General features: G+C 46.4%; 1 protein-coding gene across 1 annotated transcript in view; it reads right to left on the minus strand.

Annotated features, from left to right (window-relative positions):
- LOC135535925 (chromosome transmission fidelity protein 18 homolog) overlaps positions 1–21,881 on the minus strand; it is a 54,848-nt gene that overhangs the window by 22,374 nt on the left and 10,593 nt on the right. The window contains exons 4-6 of the mRNA XM_064962328.1: positions 12,798–12,987; positions 3,485–3,577; positions 483–535 (exon numbers count right to left, since the gene is read on the minus strand). Coding sequence (XP_064818400.1) covers positions 483–535; positions 3,485–3,577; positions 12,798–12,987 — 336 coding nt within the window. The remainder of the gene's footprint in view (positions 1–482; positions 536–3,484; positions 3,578–12,797; positions 12,988–21,881) is intronic.

The following is a 21,881-nucleotide window of genomic DNA, read 5'->3' on the forward strand; positions in this document are numbered from 1 at the left end:
TGTTTTTCAACAGGACAATGACCCAACACACCTCCATGCTGTGTAAGGGCTTTTTGACCAAGAAGGAGAGTGATGGAGTGCTGCATCAGATGACCTGGTCTCCACAATCACCCGACCTCAACCCAATTGAGATGGTTTGGGATGAGTTGGACCGCAGAGTGAAGGAAAAGCAGCCAACAAGTGCTCAGCATATGTGGGAACTCCTTCAAGACTGTTTGAAAATTATTCCTCATGAAGCTGGTTGAGAGAATTCCAAGGTTGTGCAAAGCTCTCATCAAAGCCAAGGGTGGCTACTTTGAAGAATCTCAAATATATTTTGATTTGTTTAACACTTTTCTTGGTTACTACATGATTCCATATGTGTTATTTCATAGTTTTGATGTCTTCACTATTATTCAACATAAAGAAAACCCCTTGAATGAGTAACTTTAGATTTGGTACTGCATGTACACACACACACACACACACACACACACACATACCTGTTGAGTCGCTCTGTTAGGCGCTGAGATTCCTCCACCACTTGGCGATGACGCTGCAGAAACAGTCAGAAAATCAGAAACAGACAGAAAGTCAGTCAGAAACAGACAGCTCAGTCAGTCAGAAACAGACAGCTCAGTCAGTCAGAAACAGACAGAAAGTCAGTCAGAAACAGACAGCTCAGTCAGTCAGAAACAGACAGAAAGTCAGTCAGAAACAGACAGCTCAGTCAGTCAGAAACAGTCAGAAACAGACAAACAGTCAGTCAGCAACAGTCAGCAACAGTCAGCTCAGTCAAACAGTCAGCTCAGTCAGAAACAGTCAGAAACAGACAGAAACAGTCAGTCAGAAACAGTCAGCTCAGTCAGTCAGCAACAGTCAGCTCAGTCAGAAACAGTCAGCTCAGTCTGAAACAGTCAGCTCAGTCTGAAACAGTCAGCTCAGTCTGAAACAGTCAGCTCAGTCTGAAACAGTCAGCTCAGTCAGAAACAGTCAGAAACAGACAGAAACAGTCAGCTCAGTCAGTCAGCAACAGTCAGCTCAGTCAGAAACAGTCAGAAACAGTCAGCTCAGTCAGAAATAGTCAGCTCAGTCAGAAACAGTCAGCTCAGTCAGAAACAGTCAGCTCAGTCAGAAACAGTCAGCTCAGTCAGAAACAGTCAGCTCAGTCAGAAACAGTCAGAAACAGACAGAAACAGTCAGCTCAGTCAGTCAGCAACAGTCAGCTCAGTCAGAAACAGTCAGAAACAGTCAGCTCAGTCAGAAACAGTCAGCTCAGTCAGAAACAGTCAGCTCAGTCAGAAACAGTCAGCAACAGTCAGCTCAGTCAGAAACAGTCAGAAACAGTCAGCTCAGTCAGAAACAGTCAGCTCAGTCAGAAACAGTCAGAAACAGTCAGCTCAGTCAGAAACAGTCAGCTCAGTCAGAAACAGTCAGAAACAGTCAGCTCAGTCAGAAACAGTCAGCTCAGTCAGAAACAGTCAGCTCAGTCAGAAACCTTCAGAAACGGTCAGAAACAGTCAGCTCAGTCAGAAACAGTCAGCTCTAGACTTTGGAAGGGTGTGTGTGTGGACGTGTTTAACAGTCAGAAACAGTCAGCTCAGTCAGAAACAGTCAGAAACAGTCAGCTCAGTCAGAAACAGTCAGCTCAGTCAGAAACAGTCAGCTCAGTCAGAAACAGTCAGAAACAGTCAGCTCAGTCAGAAACAGTCAGCTCAGTCAGAAACAGTCAGCTCAGTCAGAAACAGTCAGCTCAGTCAGAAACAGACAGAAACAGTCAGCTCAGTCAGAAACAGTCAGCTCAGTCAGAAACAGTCAGCTCAGTCAGAAACAGTCAGCTCAGTCAGAAACAGTCAGAAACAGTCAGCTCAGTCAGAAACAGTCAGCTCAGTCAGAAACAGTCAGAAACAGTCAGTCAGAAACAGTCAGCTCAGTCAGAAACAGTCAGCTCAGTCAGAAACAGTCAGCTCAGTCAGAAACAGTCAGCAACAGTCAGCTCAGTCAGAAACAGTCAGCTCAGTCAGAAACAGTCAGAAACAGTCAGAAACAGTCAGAAACAGTCAGAAACAGTCAGCTCAGTCAGAAACAGACAGAAACAGTCAGAAACAGTCAGAAACAGTCAGCTCTAGACTTTGGAAGGGTGTGTGTGGACGTGTTTAAGGTGAAGGTTTAACTATACTTGACGACCAGAAGTAGAATAGTAAACAAACTAAAATTTGACAAACTGGGAACATTTTTTTGGTTCCCATAAGGTCAAATGCTGTTTCTAGGGGGTTTAAGGGGTTTTAAGGTTAGAATTAGGTTAAGGGTTAGGAGCTAGGGTTAGGAGCTAGGGTTAGGAGCTAGGGTTAGGAGCTAGGGTTAGGACCTAGGGTTAGGAGCTAGGGTTAGGAGCTAGGGTTAGGAGCTAGGGTTAGGAGCTAGGGTTAGGAGCTAGGGTTAGGAGCTAGGGTTAGGAGCTAGGGTTAGGAGCTAGGGTTAGGAGCTAGGGTTAGGAGCTAGGGTTAGGAGCTAGGGTTAGGAGCTAGGGTTAGGAGCTAGGGTTAGGAGCTAGGGTTAGGAGCTAGGGTTAGGAGCTAGGGTTAGGAGCTAGGGTAAGGAGCTAGGGTTAGGAGCTAGGGTTAGGAGCTAGGGTTAGGAGCTAGGGTTACGTCTTTGGGTTAAGGTTAGGATTAGGTTAAGGGTTAGGAGCTAGGGTTAGGAGCTAGGGTTAGGAGCTAGGGTTAGGAGCTAGGGTTAGGAGCTAGGGTTAGGAGCTAGGGTAAGGAGCTAGGGTAAGGAGCTAGGGTTACGTCTTTGGGTTAAGGTTAGGATTAGGTTATGGGTTAGGAGCTAGGGTTAGGAGCTAGGGTTAGGAGCTAGGGTTAGGAGCTTGGGTAAGGAGCTAGGGTAAGGAGCTAGGGTAAGGAGCTAGGGTTACGTCTTTGGGTTAAGGTTAGGATTAGGTTATGGGTTAGGAGCTAGGGTTAGGAGCTAGGGTTAGGAGCTAGGGTTAGGAGCTAGGGTTAGGAGCTAGGGTTGGGAGCTAGGGTTAGGAGCTAGGGTTAGGAGCTAGGGTTAGGAGCTAGGGTTACGTCTTTGGGTTAAGGTTAGGATTAGGTTATGGGTTAGGAGCTAGGGTTAGGAGCTAGGGTTAGGAGCTAGGGTTAGGAGCTTGGGTAAGGAGCTAGGGTAAGGAGCTAGGGTAAGGAGCTAGGGTTACGTCTTTGGGTTAAGGTTAGGATTAGGTTATGGGTTAGGAGCTAGGGTTAGGAGCTAGGGTTAGGAGCTAGGGTTAGGAGCTAGGGTTAGGAGCTAGGGTTGGGAGCTAGGGTTAGGAGCTAGGGTTAGGAGCTAGGGTTAGGAGCTAGGGTTACGTCTTTGGGTAAAGTTTAGGATTAGGTTAAGGGTTAGGAGCTAGGGTTATGTTTTTGGGTTAAGGTTAGGTTAAGAGTACGTGTTAGGTTTACGGAAAATGAATTGTGTCCCCCCGCAAGGTCAGCTGTATGTGTGGGGGCGTACTCACCTTCTCGGCCACCTGTTCTCTCAGTACCTCGATGGGAACAGCCAGCAAACCCAATGCATTATGGGAGCTACGAAAAGCACTGGGGTCCACAGCCTATAAGACAGTAAATAAGGGAGACAGAGAGGTGACTGGGGTCCTATAAGACAGTAAATAAGGGAGACAGAGAGAGAGGTGACTGGGGTCCTATAAGACAGTAAATAAGGGAGACAGAGAGAGGTGACCGGGGTCCTATAAGACAGTAAATAAGGGAGACAGAGAGAGGTGACTGGGGTCCTATAAGACACAGTAAATAAGGGAGACAGAGAGAGGTGACTGGGGTCCTATAAGACAGTAAATAAGGGAGACAGAGAGAGAGGTGAATGGGGTCCTATAAGACAGTAAATAAGGGAGACAGAGAGAGAGGTGACCGGGGTCCTATAAGACAGTAAATAAGGGAGACAGAGAGAGGTGACTGGGGTCCTATAAGACAGTAAATAAGGGAGACAGAGAGAGAGGTGACTGGGGTCCTATAAGACAGTAAATAAGGGAGACAGAGAGAGGTGACTGGGGTCCTATAAGACAGTAAATAAGGGAGACAGAGAGAGAGGTGACCGGGGTCCTATAAGACAGTAAATAAGGGAGACAGAGAGAGAGGTGACCGGGGTCCTATAAGACAGTAAATAAGGGAGACAGAGACAGGTGACTGGGGTCCTATAAGACAGTAAATAAGGGAGACAGAGAGAGGTGACTGGGGTCCTATAAGACAGTAAATAAGGGAGACAGAGAGAGAGGTGACTGGGATCCTATAAGACAGTAAATAAGGGAGACAGAGAGAGAGGTGACTGGGGTCCTATAAGACACAGTAAATAAGGGAGACAGAGAGAGGTGACCGGGGTCCTATAAGACAGTAAATAAGGGAGACAGAGAGAGGTGACCGGGGTCCTATAAGACAGTAAATAAGGGAGACAGAGAGAGGTGACTGGGGTCCTATAAGACAGTAAATAAGGGAGACAGAGAGAGAGGTGACTGGGGTCCTATAAGACAGTAAATAAGGGAGACAGAGAGAGGTGACTGGGGTCCTATAAGACAGTAAATAAGGGAGACAGAGAGAGGTGACTGGGGTCCTATAAGACAGTAAATAAGGGAGACAGAGAGAGAGGTGACCGGGGTCCTATAAGACAGTAAATAAGGGAGACAGAGAGAGGTGACTGGGGTCCTATAAGACAGTAAATAAGGGAGACAGAGAGAGAGGTGACCGGGGTCCTATAAGACAGTAAATAAGGGAGACAGAGAGAGGTGACCGGGGTCCTATAAGACAGTAAATAAGGGAGACAGAGAGAGGTGACTGGGGTCCTATAAGACAGTAAATAAGGGAGACAGAGAGAGAGGTGACTGGGGTCCTATAAGACAGTAAATAAGGGAGACAGAGAGAGAGGTGACTGGGGTCCTATAAGACACAGTAAATAAGGGAGACAGAGAGAGGTGACCGGGGTCCTATAAGACAGTAAATAAGGGAGACAGAGAGAGAGGTGACCGGGGTCCTATAAGACAGTAAATAAGGGAGACAGAGAGAGGTGACTGGGGTCCTATAAGACAGTAAATAAGGGAGACAGAGAGAGGTGACTGGGGTCCTATAAGACAGTAAATAAGGGAGACAGAGAGAGGTGACTGGGGTCCTATAAGACACAGTAAATAAGGGAGACAGAGAGAGGTGACTGGGGTCCTATAAGACAGTAAATAAGGGAGACAGAGAGGTGACTGGGGTCCTATAAGACAGTAAATAAGGGAGACAGAGAGAGAGGTGACCGGGGTCCTATAAGACAGTAAATAAGGGAGACAGAGGTGACCGGGGTCCTATAAGACAGTAAATAAGGGAGACAGAGAGAGGTGACTGGGGTCCTATGAGACAGTAAATAAGGGAGACAGAGAGAGGTGACCGGGGTCCTATAAGACAGTAAATAAGGGAGACAGAGAGAGAGGTGACCGGGGTCCTATAAGACAGTAAATAAGGGAGACAGAGAGAGAGGTGACTGGGGTCCTATAAGACAGTAAATAAGGGAGACAGAGAGAGGTGACTGGGGTCCTATAAGACAGTAAATAAGGGAGACAGAGAGAGGTGACTGGGGTCCTATAAGACAGTAAATAAGGGAGACAGAGAGAGAGTGACTGGGGTCCTATAAGACAGTAAATAAGGGAGACAGAGAGAGAGGTGACTGGGGTCCTATAAGACAGTAAATAAGGGAGACAGAGAGAGAGGTGACTGGGGTCCTATAAGACAGTAAATAAGGGAGACAGAGAGAGAGGTGACTGGGGTCCTATAAGACACAGTAAATAAGGGAGACAGAGAGAGGTGACTGGGGTCCTATAAGACACAGTAAATAAGAGAGACAGAGAGAGAGGTGACTGGGGTCCTATAAGACAGTAAATAAGGGAGACAGAGAGAGAGGTGACTGGGGTCCTATAAGACAGTAAATAAGGGAGACAGAGAGAGGTGACTGGGGTCCTATAAGACAGTAAATAAGGGAGACAGAGAGAGAGGTGACTGGGGTCCTATAAGACAGTAAATAAGGGAGACAGAGAGAGAGGTGACTGGGGTCCTATAAGACAGTAAATAAGGGAGACAGAGAGAGAGGTGACTGGGGTCCTATAAGACAGTAAATAAGGGAGACAGAGAGAGAGGTGACCGGGATCCTATAAGACAGTAAATAAGGGAGACAGAGAGAGAGGTGACCGGGGTCCTATAAGACAGTAAATAAGGGAGACAGAGAGAGGTGACCGGGGTCCTATAAGACAGTAAATAAGGGAGACAGAGAGAGAGGTGACTGGGGTCCTATAAGACAGTAAATAAGGGAGACAGAGAGAGAGGTGACTGGGGTCCTATAAGACAGTAAATAAGGGAGACAGAGAGAGGTGACTGGGGTCCTATAAGACAGTAAATAAGGGAGACAGAGAGAGAGGTGACTGGGGTCCTATAAGACACAGTAAATAAGGGAGACAGAGAGAGGTGACTGGGGTCCTATAAGACAGTAAATAAGGGAGACAGAGAGAGAGGTGAATGGGGTCCTATAAGACAGTAAATAAGGGAGACAGAGAGAGAGGTGACCGGGGTCCTATAAGACAGTAAATAAGGGAGACAGAGAGAGAGGTGACTGGGGTCCTATAAGACAGTAAATAAGGGAGACAGAGAGAGGTGACTGGGGTCCTATAAGACAGTAAATAAGGGAGACAGAGAGAGAGGTGACCGGGGTCCTATAAGACAGTAAATAAGGGAGACAGAGAGAGAGGTGACCGGGGTCCTATAAGACAGTAAATAAGGGAGACAGAGAGAGGTGACTGGGGTCCTATAAGACAGTAAATAAGGGAGACAGAGAGAGAGGTGACTGGGGTCCTATAAGACAGTAAATAAGGGAGACAGAGAGAGTGACTGGGGTCCTATAAGACACAGTAAATAAGGGAGACAGAGAGAGGTGACCGGGGTCCTATAAGACAGTAAATAAGGGAGACAGAGAGAGAGTGACCGGGGTCCTATAAGACAGTAAATAAGGGAGACAGAGAGAGGTGACTGGGGTCCTATAAGACAGTAAATAAGGGAGACAGAGAGAGAGGTGACTGGGGTCCTATAAGACAGTAAATAAGGGAGACAGAGAGAGGTGACTGGGGTCCTATAAGACACAGTAAATAAGGGAGACAGAGAGAGGTGACTGGGGTCCTATAAGACAGTAAATAAGGGAGACAGAGAGGTGACTGGGGTCCTATAAGACAGTAAATAAGGGAGACAGAGAGAGAGGTGACCGGGGTCCTATAAGACAGTAAATAAGGGAGACAGAGAGAGGTGACTGGGGTCCTATAAGACAGTAAATAAGGGAGACAGAGAGAGGTGACCGGGGTCCTATAAGACAGTAAATAAGGGAGACAGAGAGAGAGGTGACCGGGTCCTATAAGACAGTAAATAAGGGAGACAGAGAGAGAGGTGACTGGGGTCCTATAAGACAGTAAATAAGGGAGACAGAGAGAGGTGACTGGGGTCCTATAAGACAGTAAATAAGGGAGACAGAGAGAGTGACTGGGGTCCTATAAGACAGTAAATAAGGGAGACAGAGAGAGAGGTGACTGGGGTCCTATAAGACAGTAAATAAGGGAGACAGAGAGAGAGGTGACTGGGGTCCTATAAGACAGTAAATAAGGGAGACAGAGAGAGGTGACTGGGGTCCTATAAGACAGTAAATAAGGGAGACAGAGAGAGAGTGACCGGGGTCCTATAAGACAGTAAATAAGGGAGACAGAGAGAGAGGTGACTGGGGTCCTATAAGACAGTAAATAAGGGAGACAGAGAGAGAAGTGACTGGGGTCCTATAAGACAGTAAATAAGGGAGACAGAGAGAGAGGTGACTGGGGTCCTATAAGACAGTAAATAAGGGAGACAGAGAGAGGTGACTGGGGTCCTATAAGACAGTAAATAAGGGAGACAGAGAGAGAGGTGACTGGGGTCCTATAAGACAGTAAATAAGGGAGACAGAGAGAGGTGACTGGGGTCCTATAAGACAGTAAATAAGGGAGACAGAGAGAGGTGACTGGGGTCCTATAAGACAGTAAATAAGGGAGACAGAGAGAGGTGACTGGGGTCCTATAAGACAGTAAATAAGGGAGACAGAGAGAGAGGTGACTGGGGTCCAATAAGACAGTAAATAAGGGAGACAGAGAGGTGACTGGGGTCCTATAAGACAGTAAATAAGGGAGACAGAGAGAGAGTGACTGGGGTCCTATAAGACAGTAAATAAGGGAGACAGAGAGAGAGGTGACTGGGGTCCTATAAGACAGTAAATAAGGGAGACAGAGAGAGGTGACTGGGGTCCTATAAGACAGTAAATAAGGGAGACAGAGAGAGAGGTGACCGGGGTCCTATAAGACAGTAAATAAGGGAGACAGAGAGAGGTGACTGGGGTCCTATAAGACAGTAAATAAGGGAGACAGAGAGAGAGGTGACTGGGGTCCTATAAGACAGTAAATAAGGGAGACAGAGAGAGAGGTGACTGGGGTCCTATAAGACACAGTAAATAAGGGAGACAGAGAGAGGTGACTGGGGTCCTATAAGACAGTAAATAAGGGAGACAGAGAGGTGACTGGGGTCCTATAAGACAGTAAATAAGGGAGACAGAGAGAGAAGTGACTGGGGTCCTATAAGACAGTAAATAAGGGAGACAGAGAGAGGTGACTGGGGTCCTATAAGACAGTAAATAAGGGAGACAGAGAGAGGTGACTGGGGTCCTATAAGACAGTAAATAAGGGAGACAGAGAGAGAGGTGACTGGGGTCCTATAAGACAGTAAATAAGGGAGACAGAGAGAGGTGACTGGGGTCCTATAAGACAGTAAATAAGGGAGACAGAGAGAGTGACTGGGGTCCTATAAGACAGTAAATAAGGGAGACAGAGAGAGGTGACTGGGGTCATATAAGACAGTAAATAAGGGAGACAGAGAGAGTGACTGGGGTCCTATAAGACAGTAAATAAGGGAGACAGAGAGAGGTGACTGGGGTCCTATAAGACAGTAAATAAGGGAGACAGAGAGAGAGGTGACTGGGGTCCTATAAGACACAGTAAATAAGGGAGACAGAGAGAGAGGTGACTGGGGTCCTATAAGACAGTAAATAAGGGAGACAGAGAGAGGGGTGACTGGGGTCCTATAAGACAGTAAATAAGGGAGACAGAGAGAGGTGACTGGGGTCCTATAAGACAGTAAATAAGGGAGACAGAGAGAGAGGTGACTGGGGTCCTATAAGACAGTAAATAAGGGAGACAGAGAGAGGTGACTGGGGTCCTATAAGACAGTAAATAAGGGAGACAGAGAGAGAGGTGACTGGGGTCCTATAAGACAGTAAATAAGAGAGACAGAGAGAGAGGTGACTGGGGTCCTATAAGACAGTAAATAAGGGAGACAAAGAGAGAGGTGACTGGGGTCCTATAAGACAGTAAATAAGGGAGACAGAGAGAGGTGACTGGGGTCCTATAAGACAGTAAATAAGGGAGACAGAGAGAGGTGACTGGGGTCCTATAAGACAGTAAATAAGGGAGACAGAGAGAGAGTGACTGGGGTCCTATAAGAGACAGTAAATAAGGGAGACAGAGAGAGGTGACTGGGGTCCTATAAGACAGTAAATAAGGGAGACAGAGAGAGAGGTGACTGGGGTCCTATAAGACAGTAAATAAGGGAGACAGAGAGAGAGGTGACTGGGGTCCTATAAGACAGTAAATAAGGGAGACAAAGAGAGAGGTGACTGGGGTCCTATAAGACACAGTAAATAAGGGAGACAGAGAGAGAGGTGACTGGGGTCCTATAAGACAGTAAATAAGGGAGACAGAGAGAGAGGTGACCGGGGTCCTATAAGACAGTAAATAAGGGAGACAGAGAGAGGTGACTGGGGTCCTATAAGACAGTAAATAAGGGAGACAGAGAGAGGTGACCGGGGTCCTATAAGACAGTAAATAAGGGAGACAGAGAGAGAGGTGACCGGGGTCCTATAAGACAGTAAATAAGGGAGACAGAGAGAGAGGTGACTGGGGTCCTATAAGACAGTAAATAAGGGAGACAGAGAGAGGTGACTGGGGTCCTATAAGACAGTAAATAAGGGAGACAGAGAGAGGTGACTGGGGTCCTATAAGACAGTAAATAAGGGAGACAGAGAGAGAGGTGACTGGGGTCCTATAAGACAGTAAATAAGGGAGACAGAGAGAGAGGTGACTGGGGTCCTATAAGACAGTAAATAAGGGAGACAGAGAGAGGTGACTGGGGTCCTATAAGACAGTAAATAAGGGAGACAGAGAGAGAGGTGACCGGGGTCCTATAAGACAGTAAATAAGGGAGACAGAGAGAGAGGTGACTGGGGTCCTATAAGACAGTAAATAAGGGAGACAGAGAGAGAAGTGACTGGGGTCCTATAAGACAGTAAATAAGGGAGACAGAGAGAGAGGTGACTGGGGTCCTATAAGACAGTAAATAAGGGAGACAGAGAGAGGTGACTGGGGTCCTATAAGACAGTAAATAAGGGAGACAGAGAGAGAGGTGACTGGGGTCCTATAAGACAGTAAATAAGGGAGACAGAGAGAGGTGACTGGGGTCCTATAAGACAGTAAATAAGGGAGACAGAGAGAGGTGACTGGGGTCCTATAAGACAGTAAATAAGGGAGACAGAGAGAGGTGACTGGGGTCCTATAAGACAGTAAATAAGGGAGACAGAGAGAGAGTGACTGGGGTCCAATAAGACAGTAAATAAGGGAGACAGAGAGAGAGGTGACTGGGGTCCTATAAGACAGTAAATAAGGGAGACAGAGAGAGAGGTGACTGGGGTCCTATAAGACAGTAAATAAGGGAGACAGAGAGAGAGTGACTGGGGTCCTATAAGACAGTAAATAAGGGAGACAGAGAGAGAGGTGACTGGGGTCCTATAAGACAGTAAATAAGGGAGACAGAGAGAGAGGTGACTGGGGTCCTATAAGACAGTAAATAAGGGAGACAGAGAGAGGTGACTGGGGTCCTATAAGACAGTAAATAAGGGAGACAGAGAGAGAGGTGACTGGGGTCCTATAAGACAGTAAATAAGGGAGACAGAGAGAGAGGTGACTGGGGTCCTATAAGACACAGTAAATAAGGGAGACAGAGAGAGAGGTGACTGGGGTCCTATAAGACAGTAAATAAGGGAGACAGAGAGAGGTGACTGGGGTCCTATAAGACAGTAAATAAGGGAGACAGAGAGAGAAGTGACTGGGGTCCTATAAGACAGTAAATAAGGGAGACAGAGAGAGGTGACTGGGGTCCTATAAGACAGTAAATAAGGGAGACAGAGAGAGGTGACTGGGGTCCTATAAGACAGTAAATAAGGGAGACAGAGAGAGAGGTGACTGGGGTCCTATAAGACAGTAAATAAGGGAGACAGAGAGAGGTGACTGGGGTCCTATAAGACAGTAAATAAGGGAGACAGAGAGAGGTGACTGGGGTCCTATAAGACAGTAAATAAGGGAGACAGAGAGAGGTGACTGGGGTCATATAAGACAGTAAATAAGGGAGACAGAGAGAGAGGTGACTGGGGTCCTATAAGACAGTAAATAAGGGAGACAGAGAGAGGTGACTGGGGTCCTATAAGACAGTAAATAAGGGAGACAGAGAGAGAGGTGACTGGGGTCCTATAAGACACAGTAAATAAGGGAGACAGAGAGAGAGGTGACTGGGGTCCTATAAGACAGTAAATAAGGGAGACAGAGAGAGGGGTGACTGGGGTCCTATAAGACAGTAAATAAGGGAGACAGAGAGAGGTGACTGGGGTCCTATAAGACAGTAAATAAGGGAGACAGAGAGAGAGGTGACTGGGGTCCTATAAGACAGTAAATAAGGGAGACAGAGAGAGGTGACTGGGGTCCTATAAGACAGTAAATAAGGGAGACAGAGAGAGAGGTGACTGGGGTCCTATAAGACAGTAAATAAGAGAGACAGAGAGAGAGGTGACTGGGGTCCTATAAGACAGTAAATAAGGGAGACAAAGAGAGAGGTGACTGGGGTCCTATAAGACAGTAAATAAGGGAGACAGAGAGAGGTGACTGGGGTCCTATAAGACAGTAAATAAGGGAGACAGAGAGAGGTGACTGGGGTCCTATAAGACAGTAAATAAGGGAGACAGAGAGAGAGGTGACTGGGGTCCTATAAGACACAGTAAATAAGGGAGACAGAGAGAGGTGACTGGGGTCCTATAAGACAGTAAATAAGGGAGACAGAGAGAGAGGTGACTGGGGTCCTATAAGACAGTAAATAAGGGAGACAGAGAGAGAGGTGACTGGGGTCCTATAAGACAGTAAATAAGGGAGACAAAGAGAGAGGTGACTGGGGTCCTATAAGACACAGTAAATAAGGGAGACAGAGAGAGAGGTGACTGGGGTCCTATAAGACAGTAAATAAGGGAGACAGAGAGAGACAGAAATAAGGGAGAGAGGTGACTGGGGTCCTATAAGACAGTAAATAAGGGAGACAGAGGTGACTGGGGTCCTATAAGACAGTAAATAAGGGAGACAGAGAGAGGTGACTGGGGTCCTATAAGACAGTAAATAAGGGAGACAGAGAGAGGTGACTGGGGTCCTATAAGACAGTAAATAAGGGAGACAGAGAGAGGTGACTGGGGTCCTATAAGACAGTAAATAAGGGAGACAGAGAGAGGTGACTGGGGTCCTATAAGACAGTAAATAAGGGAGACAGAGAGAGGTGACTGGGGTCCTATAAGACAGTAAATAAGGGAGACAGAGAGAGAGGTGATTGGTGGATCAGGTAAAGCTCAGTGATTGGCTAAAAGTTTACCTTTCCCCTCAGGTCGTCTGTCTGTCGGAGGTAGACGCGGTTTCCTGTCTGGTCCGTCACACTAATGTATCCCCCCTCGGCCGGGGGGCGCTTCAGAACGTGACACGACGTTGCCGCGGTGACTCTCCGAGGAGACTCCTGGATGGCTGCGAAGCCACTGATGTCCAAGATCACCGGGATTAGCTGGGGTCTACACACACACACACACACACACACACACACACTTTGATTTGAGAGTTCCTCATATTGACATTGGCTGCTGCCTCTATTACTAATACGGATAGACTGAATGGGGCAGATCTATGCATCTATATATCTATGATCTAGATCTACGCAATCTGATAGTCAAACCAACTATATCAATACCAACCATCAGAGAGGGCCTGAAACCACCTATTGGGACAGATCAATACCAACCATCAGAGAGGGCCTGAAACCACCTATTGGGACAGATCAATACCAACCATCAGACAGGGCCTGAAACCACCTATTGGGACAGATCAATACCAACCATCAGACAGGGCCTGAAACCACCTATTGGGACAGATCAATACCAACCATCACCAACCATCAGACAGGGCCTGAAACCACCTATTGGGACAGATCAACACCAACCATCAGACAGGGCCTGAAACCACCTATTGGGACAGATCAATACCAACCATCAGACAGGGCCTGAAACCACCTATTGGGACAGATCAATACCAACCATCAGACAGGGCCTGAAACCACCTATTGGGACAGATCAATACCAACCATCAGACAGGGCCTGAAACCACCTATTGGGACAGATCAACACCAACCATCAGACAGGGCCTGAAACCACCTATTGGGACAGATCAATACCAACCACCAGACAGGGCCTGAAACCACCTATTGGGACAGATCAATACCAACCACCAGACAGGGCCTGAAACCACCTATTGGGACAGATCAATACCAACCATCAGACAGGGCCTGAAACCACCTATTGGGACAGATCAATACCAACCATCAGACAGGGCCTGAAACCACCTATTGGGACAGATCAATACCAACCATCAGACAGGGCCTGAAACCACCCATTGGGACAGATCAATACCAACCATCAGACAGTAACCACCTATTGGGACAGATCAATACCAACCATCAGACAGGGCCTGAAACCACCTATTGGGACGGATCAATACCAACCATCAGAGAGGGCCTGAAACCACCTATTGGGACAGATCAATACCAACCATCAGACAGGACCTGAAACCACCTATTGGGACAGATCAATACCAACCATCAGACAGGGCCTGAAACCACCTATTGGGACAGATCAATACCAACCATCAGACAGTAACCACCTATTGGGACAGATCAATACCAACCATCAGACAGGGCCTGAAACCACCTATTGGGACAGATCAACACCAACCATCAGAGAGGGCCTGAAACCACCTATTGGGACAGATCAATACCAACCATCAGACAGGGCCTGAAACCACCTATTGGGACAGATCAATACCAACCATCAGACAGTAACCACCTATTGGGACAGATCAATACCAACCATCAGACAGGGCCTGAAACCACCTATTGGGACAGATCAATACCAACCATCAGACAGGGCCTGAAACCACCTATTGGGACAGATCAATACCAACCATCAGACAGGGCCTGAAACCACCTATTGGGACAGATCAATACCAACCATCAGACAGGGCCTGAAACCACCTATTGGGACAGATCAATACCAACCATCAGACAGGGCCTGAAACCACCTATTGGGACAGATCAATACCAACCATCAGACAGGGCCTGAAACCACCTATCGGGACAGATCAATACCAACCATCAGACAGGGCCTGAAACCACCTATTGGGACAGATCAATACCAACCATCAGACAGGACCTGAAACCACCTATTGGGACAGATCAATACCAACCATCAGACAGGGCCTGAAACCACCTATTGGGACAGATCAATACCAACCATCAGACAGGGCCTGAAACCACCTATTGGGACAGATCAACACCAACTATATCAATACCAACCATCAGACAGGGCCTGAAACCACCTATTGGGACAGATCAATACCAACCATCAGACAGGGCCTGAAACCACCTATTGGGACATATCAACACCAACCATCAGACAGTAACCACCTATTGGGACAGATCAATACCAACCATCAGACAGGGCCTGAAACCACCTATTGGGACAGATCAACACCAACCATCAGACAGGGCCTGAAACCACCTATTGGGACAGATCAATACCAACCATCAGACAGGGCCTGAAACCACCTATTGGGACAGATCAATACCAACCATCAGACAGGGCCTGAAACCACCTATTGGGACAGATCAATACCAACCATCAGACAGTAACCACCTATTGGGACAGATCAATACCAACCATCAGACAGGGCCTGAAACCACCTATTGGGACAGATCAATACCAACCATCAGACAGGGCCTGAAACCACCTATTGGGACAGATCAATACCAACCATCAGACAGGGCCTGAAACCACCTATTGGGACAGATCAATACCAACCATCAGACAGTAACCACCTATTGGGACAGATCAATACCAACCATCAGACAGTAAACACCTATTGGGACAGATCAATACCAACCATCAGACAGGGCCTGAAACCACCTATTGGGACAGATCAATACCAACCATCAGACAGGGCCTGAAACCACCTATTGGGACAGATCAATACCAACCATCAGACAGGGCCTGAAACCACCTATTGGGACAGATCAATACCAACCATCAGACAGGGCCTGAAACCACCTATTGGGACAGATCAATACCAACCATCAGACAGGGCCTGAAACCACCTATTGGGACAGATCAATACCAACCATCAGACAGGGCCTGAAACCACCTATTGGGACAGATCAACACCAACCACCAGACAGGGCCTGAAACCACCTATTGGGACAGATCAATACCAACCATCAGACAGGGCCTGAAACCACCTATTGGGACAGATCAATACCAACCATCAGACAGGGCCTGAAACCACCTATTGGGACAGATCAATACCAACCATCAGACAGGGCCTGAAACCACCTATTGGGACAGATCAATACCAACCATCAGACAGGGCCTGAAACCACCTATTGGGACAGATCAATACCAACCATCAGACAGGGCCTGAAACCACCTATTGAACGTAGAGGGCTTGGGATGATGCATCGTAAAGGGCTTGGGATGATGCATCTGGACATTAGGAGCTTACTTCCTGAACTGAATCAAGACATTATAATATAATAAACACACAGAAATACAAGCCTTTGGTCATTAACATCAAACATCAACATCAAATCCAGAAATGATCATTTCGAAAACAAAACGTTTATTCTTTCAGTGAAATACGGAACCGTTCCGTGTTTAATGGAACCGGTGGCATCCTGTCTACATATGTTACATTGTTGCATATACCCGGACTCTGCTGACACTGAACGCAACGAGCCAGGCGGCCCAAACTGCTGCATATACCCTGACTCTGCTGACACTGAACGCAACGAGCCAGGCGGCCCAAACTGCTGCATATACCCTGACTCTGCTGACACTGAACGCAACGAGCCAGGCGGCCCAAACTGCTGCATATACCCTGACTCTGCTGACACTGAACGCAAGAGAAGGGACACAATTTCCCTCGTTAAAATAAATTCATGTTAGCAGGCAATATTAACTAAATATGCAGGTTAAAAAAATTATATATTTCTGCGTATTAATTTTAAGAAAGCTAGTTGATGTACTAGTGGGTTATTAGAGGGCTGGTTCTAATTGATGTACTAGTGGGTTATTAGAGGGCTCATTCTAGTTGATGTATTAGTGGGTTATTAAAGGGCTGGATCTAGTTGATGTACTAGTGGGTTATTAGAGGGCTGGTCAGCTGGTTCTAGTTGATGTACTAGTGGGTTATTAGAGAGCTGGTCAGCTGGTTCTAGTTGATGTACTGGTGGGTTATTAGAGGGCTGGTTCTAGTTGATGTACTAGTGGGTTATTAGAGAGCTGGTTCTAGTTGATGTACTAGTGGGTTATTAGAGGGCTGGTCAGCTGGTTCTAGTTGATGTACTACTGGGTTATTAGAGATGGTTCTAGTTGATGTACTAGTGGGTTATTAGAGGGCTGGTCAGCTGGTTCTAGTTGATGTACTGGTGGGTTATTAGAGGGCTGGTTCTAGTTGATGTACTAGTGGGTTATTAGAGGGCTGGTTCTAGTTGATGTACTAGTGGGTTATTAGAGAGCTGGTCCTAGTTGATGTACTAGTGGGTTATTAGAGAGCTGGTCCTAGTTGATGTACTAGTGGGTTATTAGAGGGCTGGTTCTAGTTGATGAACTAGTGGGTTATTAGAGGGCTGGTTCTAGTTGATGTACTAGTGGGTTATTAGAGGGCTGGTCAGCTGGTTCTAGTTGATGTACTAGTGGGTTATTAGAGGGCTGGTTCTAGTTGATGTACTAGTGGGTTATTAGAGGGCTGGTCAGCTGGTTCCAGTTGATGTACTAGTGGGTTATTAGGGGGCTGGTTCTAGTTGATGTACTAGTGGGTTATTAGAGAGCTGGTTCTAGTTGATGTACTAGTGGGTTATTAGAGGGCTGTCAGCTGGTTCCAGTTGATGTACTAGTGGGTTATTAGGGGGCTGGTTCTAGTTGATGTACTAGTGGGTTATTAGAGGGCAGGTTCTAGTTGATGAACTAGTGGGTTATTAGAGGGCTGGTCAGCTGGTTCTAGTTGATGTACTAGTGGGTTATTAGGGGGCTGGTTCTAGTTGATGTACTAGTGGGTTATTAGAGAGCTGGTTCTAGTTGATGTCCTAGTGGGTTATTAGAGGGCTGGTCAGCTGGTTCTAGTGGATGTACTAGTGGGTTATTAGAGGGCTGGTTCTAGTTGATTTACTAGTGGGTTATTGGAGGGCTGGTTCTAGTTGATGTACTAGTGGGTTATTAGAGGGCTGGTTCTAGTTGATGTACTAGTGGGTTATTAGAGAGCTGGTTCTAGTTCATGTACTAGTGGGTTATTAGAGGGCTGGTCAGTTGGTTCTAGTTGAAGTAATAGTTGGTTATTAGAGGGCTGGTTCTAGTTGATGTACTAGTGGGTTATTAGAGGACTGGTTCTAGTTGATGTACTAGTGGGTTATTAGAGGGCTGGTCAGCTGGTTCTAGTTGATGTACTGGTGGGTTATTAGAGGGCTGGTCAGCTGGTTCTAGTTGATGTACAACTGGGTTATTAGAGGACTGGTTCTAGTTGATGTACTAGTGGGTTATTAGAGGGCTGGTCAGCTGGTTCTTGTTGATGTAGTAGTGGGTTATTGGAGGGCTGGTCAGCTGGTTCTAGTTGATGTACTGGTGGGTTATTAGAGGGCTGGTCAGCTGGTTCTAGTTGATGTGCTAGTGGGTTATTAGAGGGCTGGTTCTAGTTGATGTACTAGTGGGTTATTAGAGGGCTGGTTCTAGTTTATGTACTAGTGGGTTATTAGAGGGCTGGGTCTAATTGATGTACTAGTGGGTTATTAGAGGGCTGGTTCTAATTTATGTACTAGTGGGTTATTAGAGAGCTGGTTCTAGTTGATGTACTAGTGGGTTATTAGAGAGCTGGATCTAGTTGATGTACTAGTGGGTTATTAGAGGGCTGGTCAGCTGGTTCCAGTTGATGTACTAGTGGGTTATTAGGGGGCTGGTTCTAGTTGATGTACTAGTGGGTTATTAGAGGGCTGGTTCTAGTTGATGTACTAGTGGGTTATTAGAGGGCTGGTCAGCTGGTTCTAGTTGATGTACTAGTGGGTTATTAGAGGGCTGGTCAGCTGGTTCTAGTTGATGTACTAGTGGGTTATTAGAGGGCTGGTCAGCTGGTTCTAGTTGATGTACTAGTGGGTTATTAGAGGGCTGGTCAGCTGGTTCTAGTTGATGTACTAGTGGGTTATTAGAGGGCTGGTTCTAGATGTACTAGTGGGTTATTAGAGGGCTGGTCAGCTGGTTCTAGTTGATGTACTACTGGGTTATTAGAGAGCTGGTTTTAGTTGATGTACTAGTGGGTCATTAGAGGGCTGGTTCTAGTTGATGTACTAGTGGGTTATTAGAGGGCTGGTCAGCTGGTTCTTGTTGATGTAGTAGTGGGTTATTGGAGGGCTGGTCAGCTGGTTCTAGTTGATGTACTGGTGGGTTATTAGAGGGCTGGTCAGCTGGTTCTAGTTGATGTGCTAGTGGGTTATTAGAGGGCTGGTTCTAGTTGATGTACTAGTGGGTTATTAGAGGGCTGGTTCTAGTTTATGTACTAGTGGGTTATTAGAGGGCTGGGTCTAATTGATGTACTAGTGGGTTATTAGAGGGCTGGTTCTAATTTATGTACTAGTGGGTTATTAGAGAGCTGGTTCTAGTTGATGTACTAGTGGGTTATTAGAGAGCTGGATCTAGTTGATGTACTAGTGGGTTATTAGAGGGCTGGTCAGCTGGTTCCAGTTGATGTACTAGTGGGTTATTAGGGGGCTGGTTCTAGTTGATGTACTAGTGGGTTATTAGAGGGCTGGTTCTAGTTGATGTACTAGTGGGTTATTAGAGGGCTGGTCAGCTGGTTCTAGTTGATGTACTAGTGGGTTATTAGAGGGCTGGTCAGCTGGTTCTAGTTGATGTACTAGTGGGTTATTAGAGGGCTGGTCAGCTGGTTCTAGTTGATGTACTAGTGGGTTATTAGAGGGCTGGTCAGCTGGTTCTAGTTGATGTACTAGTGGGTTATTAGAGGGCTGGTTCTAGATGTACTAGTGGGTTATTAGAGGGCTGGTCAGCTGGTTCTTGTTGATGTACTAGTGGGTTATTGGAGGGCTGGTCAGCTGGTTCTAGTTGATGTACTGGTGGGTTATTAGAGGGCTGGTCAGCTGGTTCTAGTTGATGTGCTAGTGGGTTATTAGAGGGCTGGTTCTAGTTGATGTACTAGTGGGTTATTAGAGGGCTGGTTCTAGTTGATGTACTAGTGGGTTATTAGAGGGCTGGTTCTAGTTGATGTACTAGTGGGTTATTAGAGAGCTGGTTCTAGTTGATGTCCTAGTGGGTTATTAGAGGGCTGGTTCTAGTTGATGTACTAGTGGGTTATTAGAGAGCTGGTTCTAGTTGATGTCCTAGTGGGTTATTAGAGGGCTGGTCAGCTGGTTCTAGTTGATGTACTAGTGGGTTATTAGAGGGCTGGTCAGCTGCTTTTAGTTGATGTACTAGTGGGTAATTAGAGGGCTGGTTCTAGTTGATGTACTAGTGGGTTATTGGAGGGCTGGTTCTAGTTGATGTACTAGTGGGTTATTAGAGGGCTGGTCAGCTGGTTCTAGTTGATGTACTCGTGGGTTATTAGAGGGCTGGTTCTAGTTGATGTACTAGTGGGTTATTAGAGAGCTGGTTCTAGTTCATGTCCTAGTGGGTTATTAGAGGGCTGGTCAGTTGGTTCTAGTTGAAGTACTAGTGGGTTATTAGAGGGCTGGTTCTAGTTGATGTACTAGTGGGTTATTAGAGGACTGATTCTAGTTGATGTACTAGTGGGTTATTAGAGGGCTGGTCAGCTGGTTCTAGTTGATGTACTACTGGGTTATTAGAGAGCTGGTTCTAGTTGATGTACTAGTGGGCTATTAGAGGGCTGGTCAGTTGGATCTAGTTGAAGTACTAGTGGGTTATTAGAGGGCTGGTTCTAGTTGATGTACTAGTGGGTTATAAGAGGACTGGTTCTAGTTGATGTACTAGTGGGTTATTAGAGGGCTGGTCAGCTGGTTCTTGTTGATGTACTAGTGGGTTATTGGAGGGCTGGTCAGCTGGTTCTAGTTGATGTACTGGTGGGTTATTAGAGGGCTGGTCAGCTGGTTCTAGTTGATGTGCTAGTGGGTTATTAGAGGGCTGGTTCTAGTTGATGTACTAGTGGGTTATTAGAGGGCTGGTTCTAGTTTATGTACTGGTGGGTTATTAGAGGGCTGGTTCTAATTGATGTACTAGTGGGTTATTAGAGAGCTGGTTCTAGTTGATGTACTAGTGGGTTATTAGAGAGCTGGTTCTAGTTGATGTACTAGTGGGTTATTAGAGGGCTGGTTCTAGTTGATGTACTAGTGGGTTATTAGAGGGCTGGTCAGCTGGTTCCAGTTGATGTACTAGTGGGTTATTAGGGGGCTGGTTCTAATTTATGTACTAGTGGGTTATTAGAGAGCTGGTTCTAGTTGATGTACTAGTGGGTTATTAGAGGGCTGGTTCTAATTGATGTACTAGTGGGTTATTAGAGAGCTGGTCCTAGTTGAAGTACTAGTGGGTTATTAGGGGGCTGGTTCTAGTTGATGTACTAGTGGGTTATTAGAGGGCTGGTTCTAGTTGATGTACTAGTGGGTTATTAGAGGGCTGGTTCTAGTTGATGTACTAGTGGGTTATTAGAGGGCTGGTCAGCTGGTTCTAGTTGATGTACTAGTGGGTTATTAGAGAGCTGGTTCTAGTTGATGTACTAGTGGGTTATTAGAGGGCTGGTCAGTTGGATCTAGTTGAAGTACTAGTGGGTTATTAGAGGGCTGGTTCTAGTTGATGTACTAGTGGGTTATTAGAGGACTGGTTCTAGTTGATGTACTAGTGGGTTATTAGAGGGCTGGTCAGCTGGTTCTTGTTGATGTACTAGTGGGTTATTGGAGGGCTGGTCAGTTGGATCTAGTTGAAGTACTAGTGGGTTATTAGAGGGCTGGTTCTAGTTTATGTACTAGTGGGTTATTAGAGGGCTGGTTCTAATTGATGTACTAGTGGGTTATTAGAGGGCTGGTTCTAATTTATGTACTAGTGGGTTATTAGAGAGCTGGTTCTAGTTGATGTACTAGTGGGTTATTAGAGAGCTGGATCTAGTTGATGTACTAGTGGGTTATTAGAGGGCTGGTTCTAGTTGATGTACTAGTGGGTTATTAGAGGGCTGGTCAGCTGGTTCCAGTTGATGTACTAGTGGGTTATTAGGGGGCTGGTTCTAGTTGATGTACTAGTGGGTTATTAGAGGGCTGGTTCTAGTTGATGTACTAGTGGGTTATTGGAGGGCTGGTCAGCTGGTTCTAGTTGATGTACTAGTGGGTTATTAGAGGGCTGGTCAGCTGGTTCTAGTTGAT

This window comes from Oncorhynchus masou, unplaced genomic scaffold, assembly GCF_036934945.1.
Source record: "Oncorhynchus masou masou isolate Uvic2021 unplaced genomic scaffold, UVic_Omas_1.1 unplaced_scaffold_532, whole genome shotgun sequence".
NCBI classification, from domain to species: Eukaryota; Metazoa; Chordata; class Actinopteri; order Salmoniformes; family Salmonidae; genus Oncorhynchus; species Oncorhynchus masou.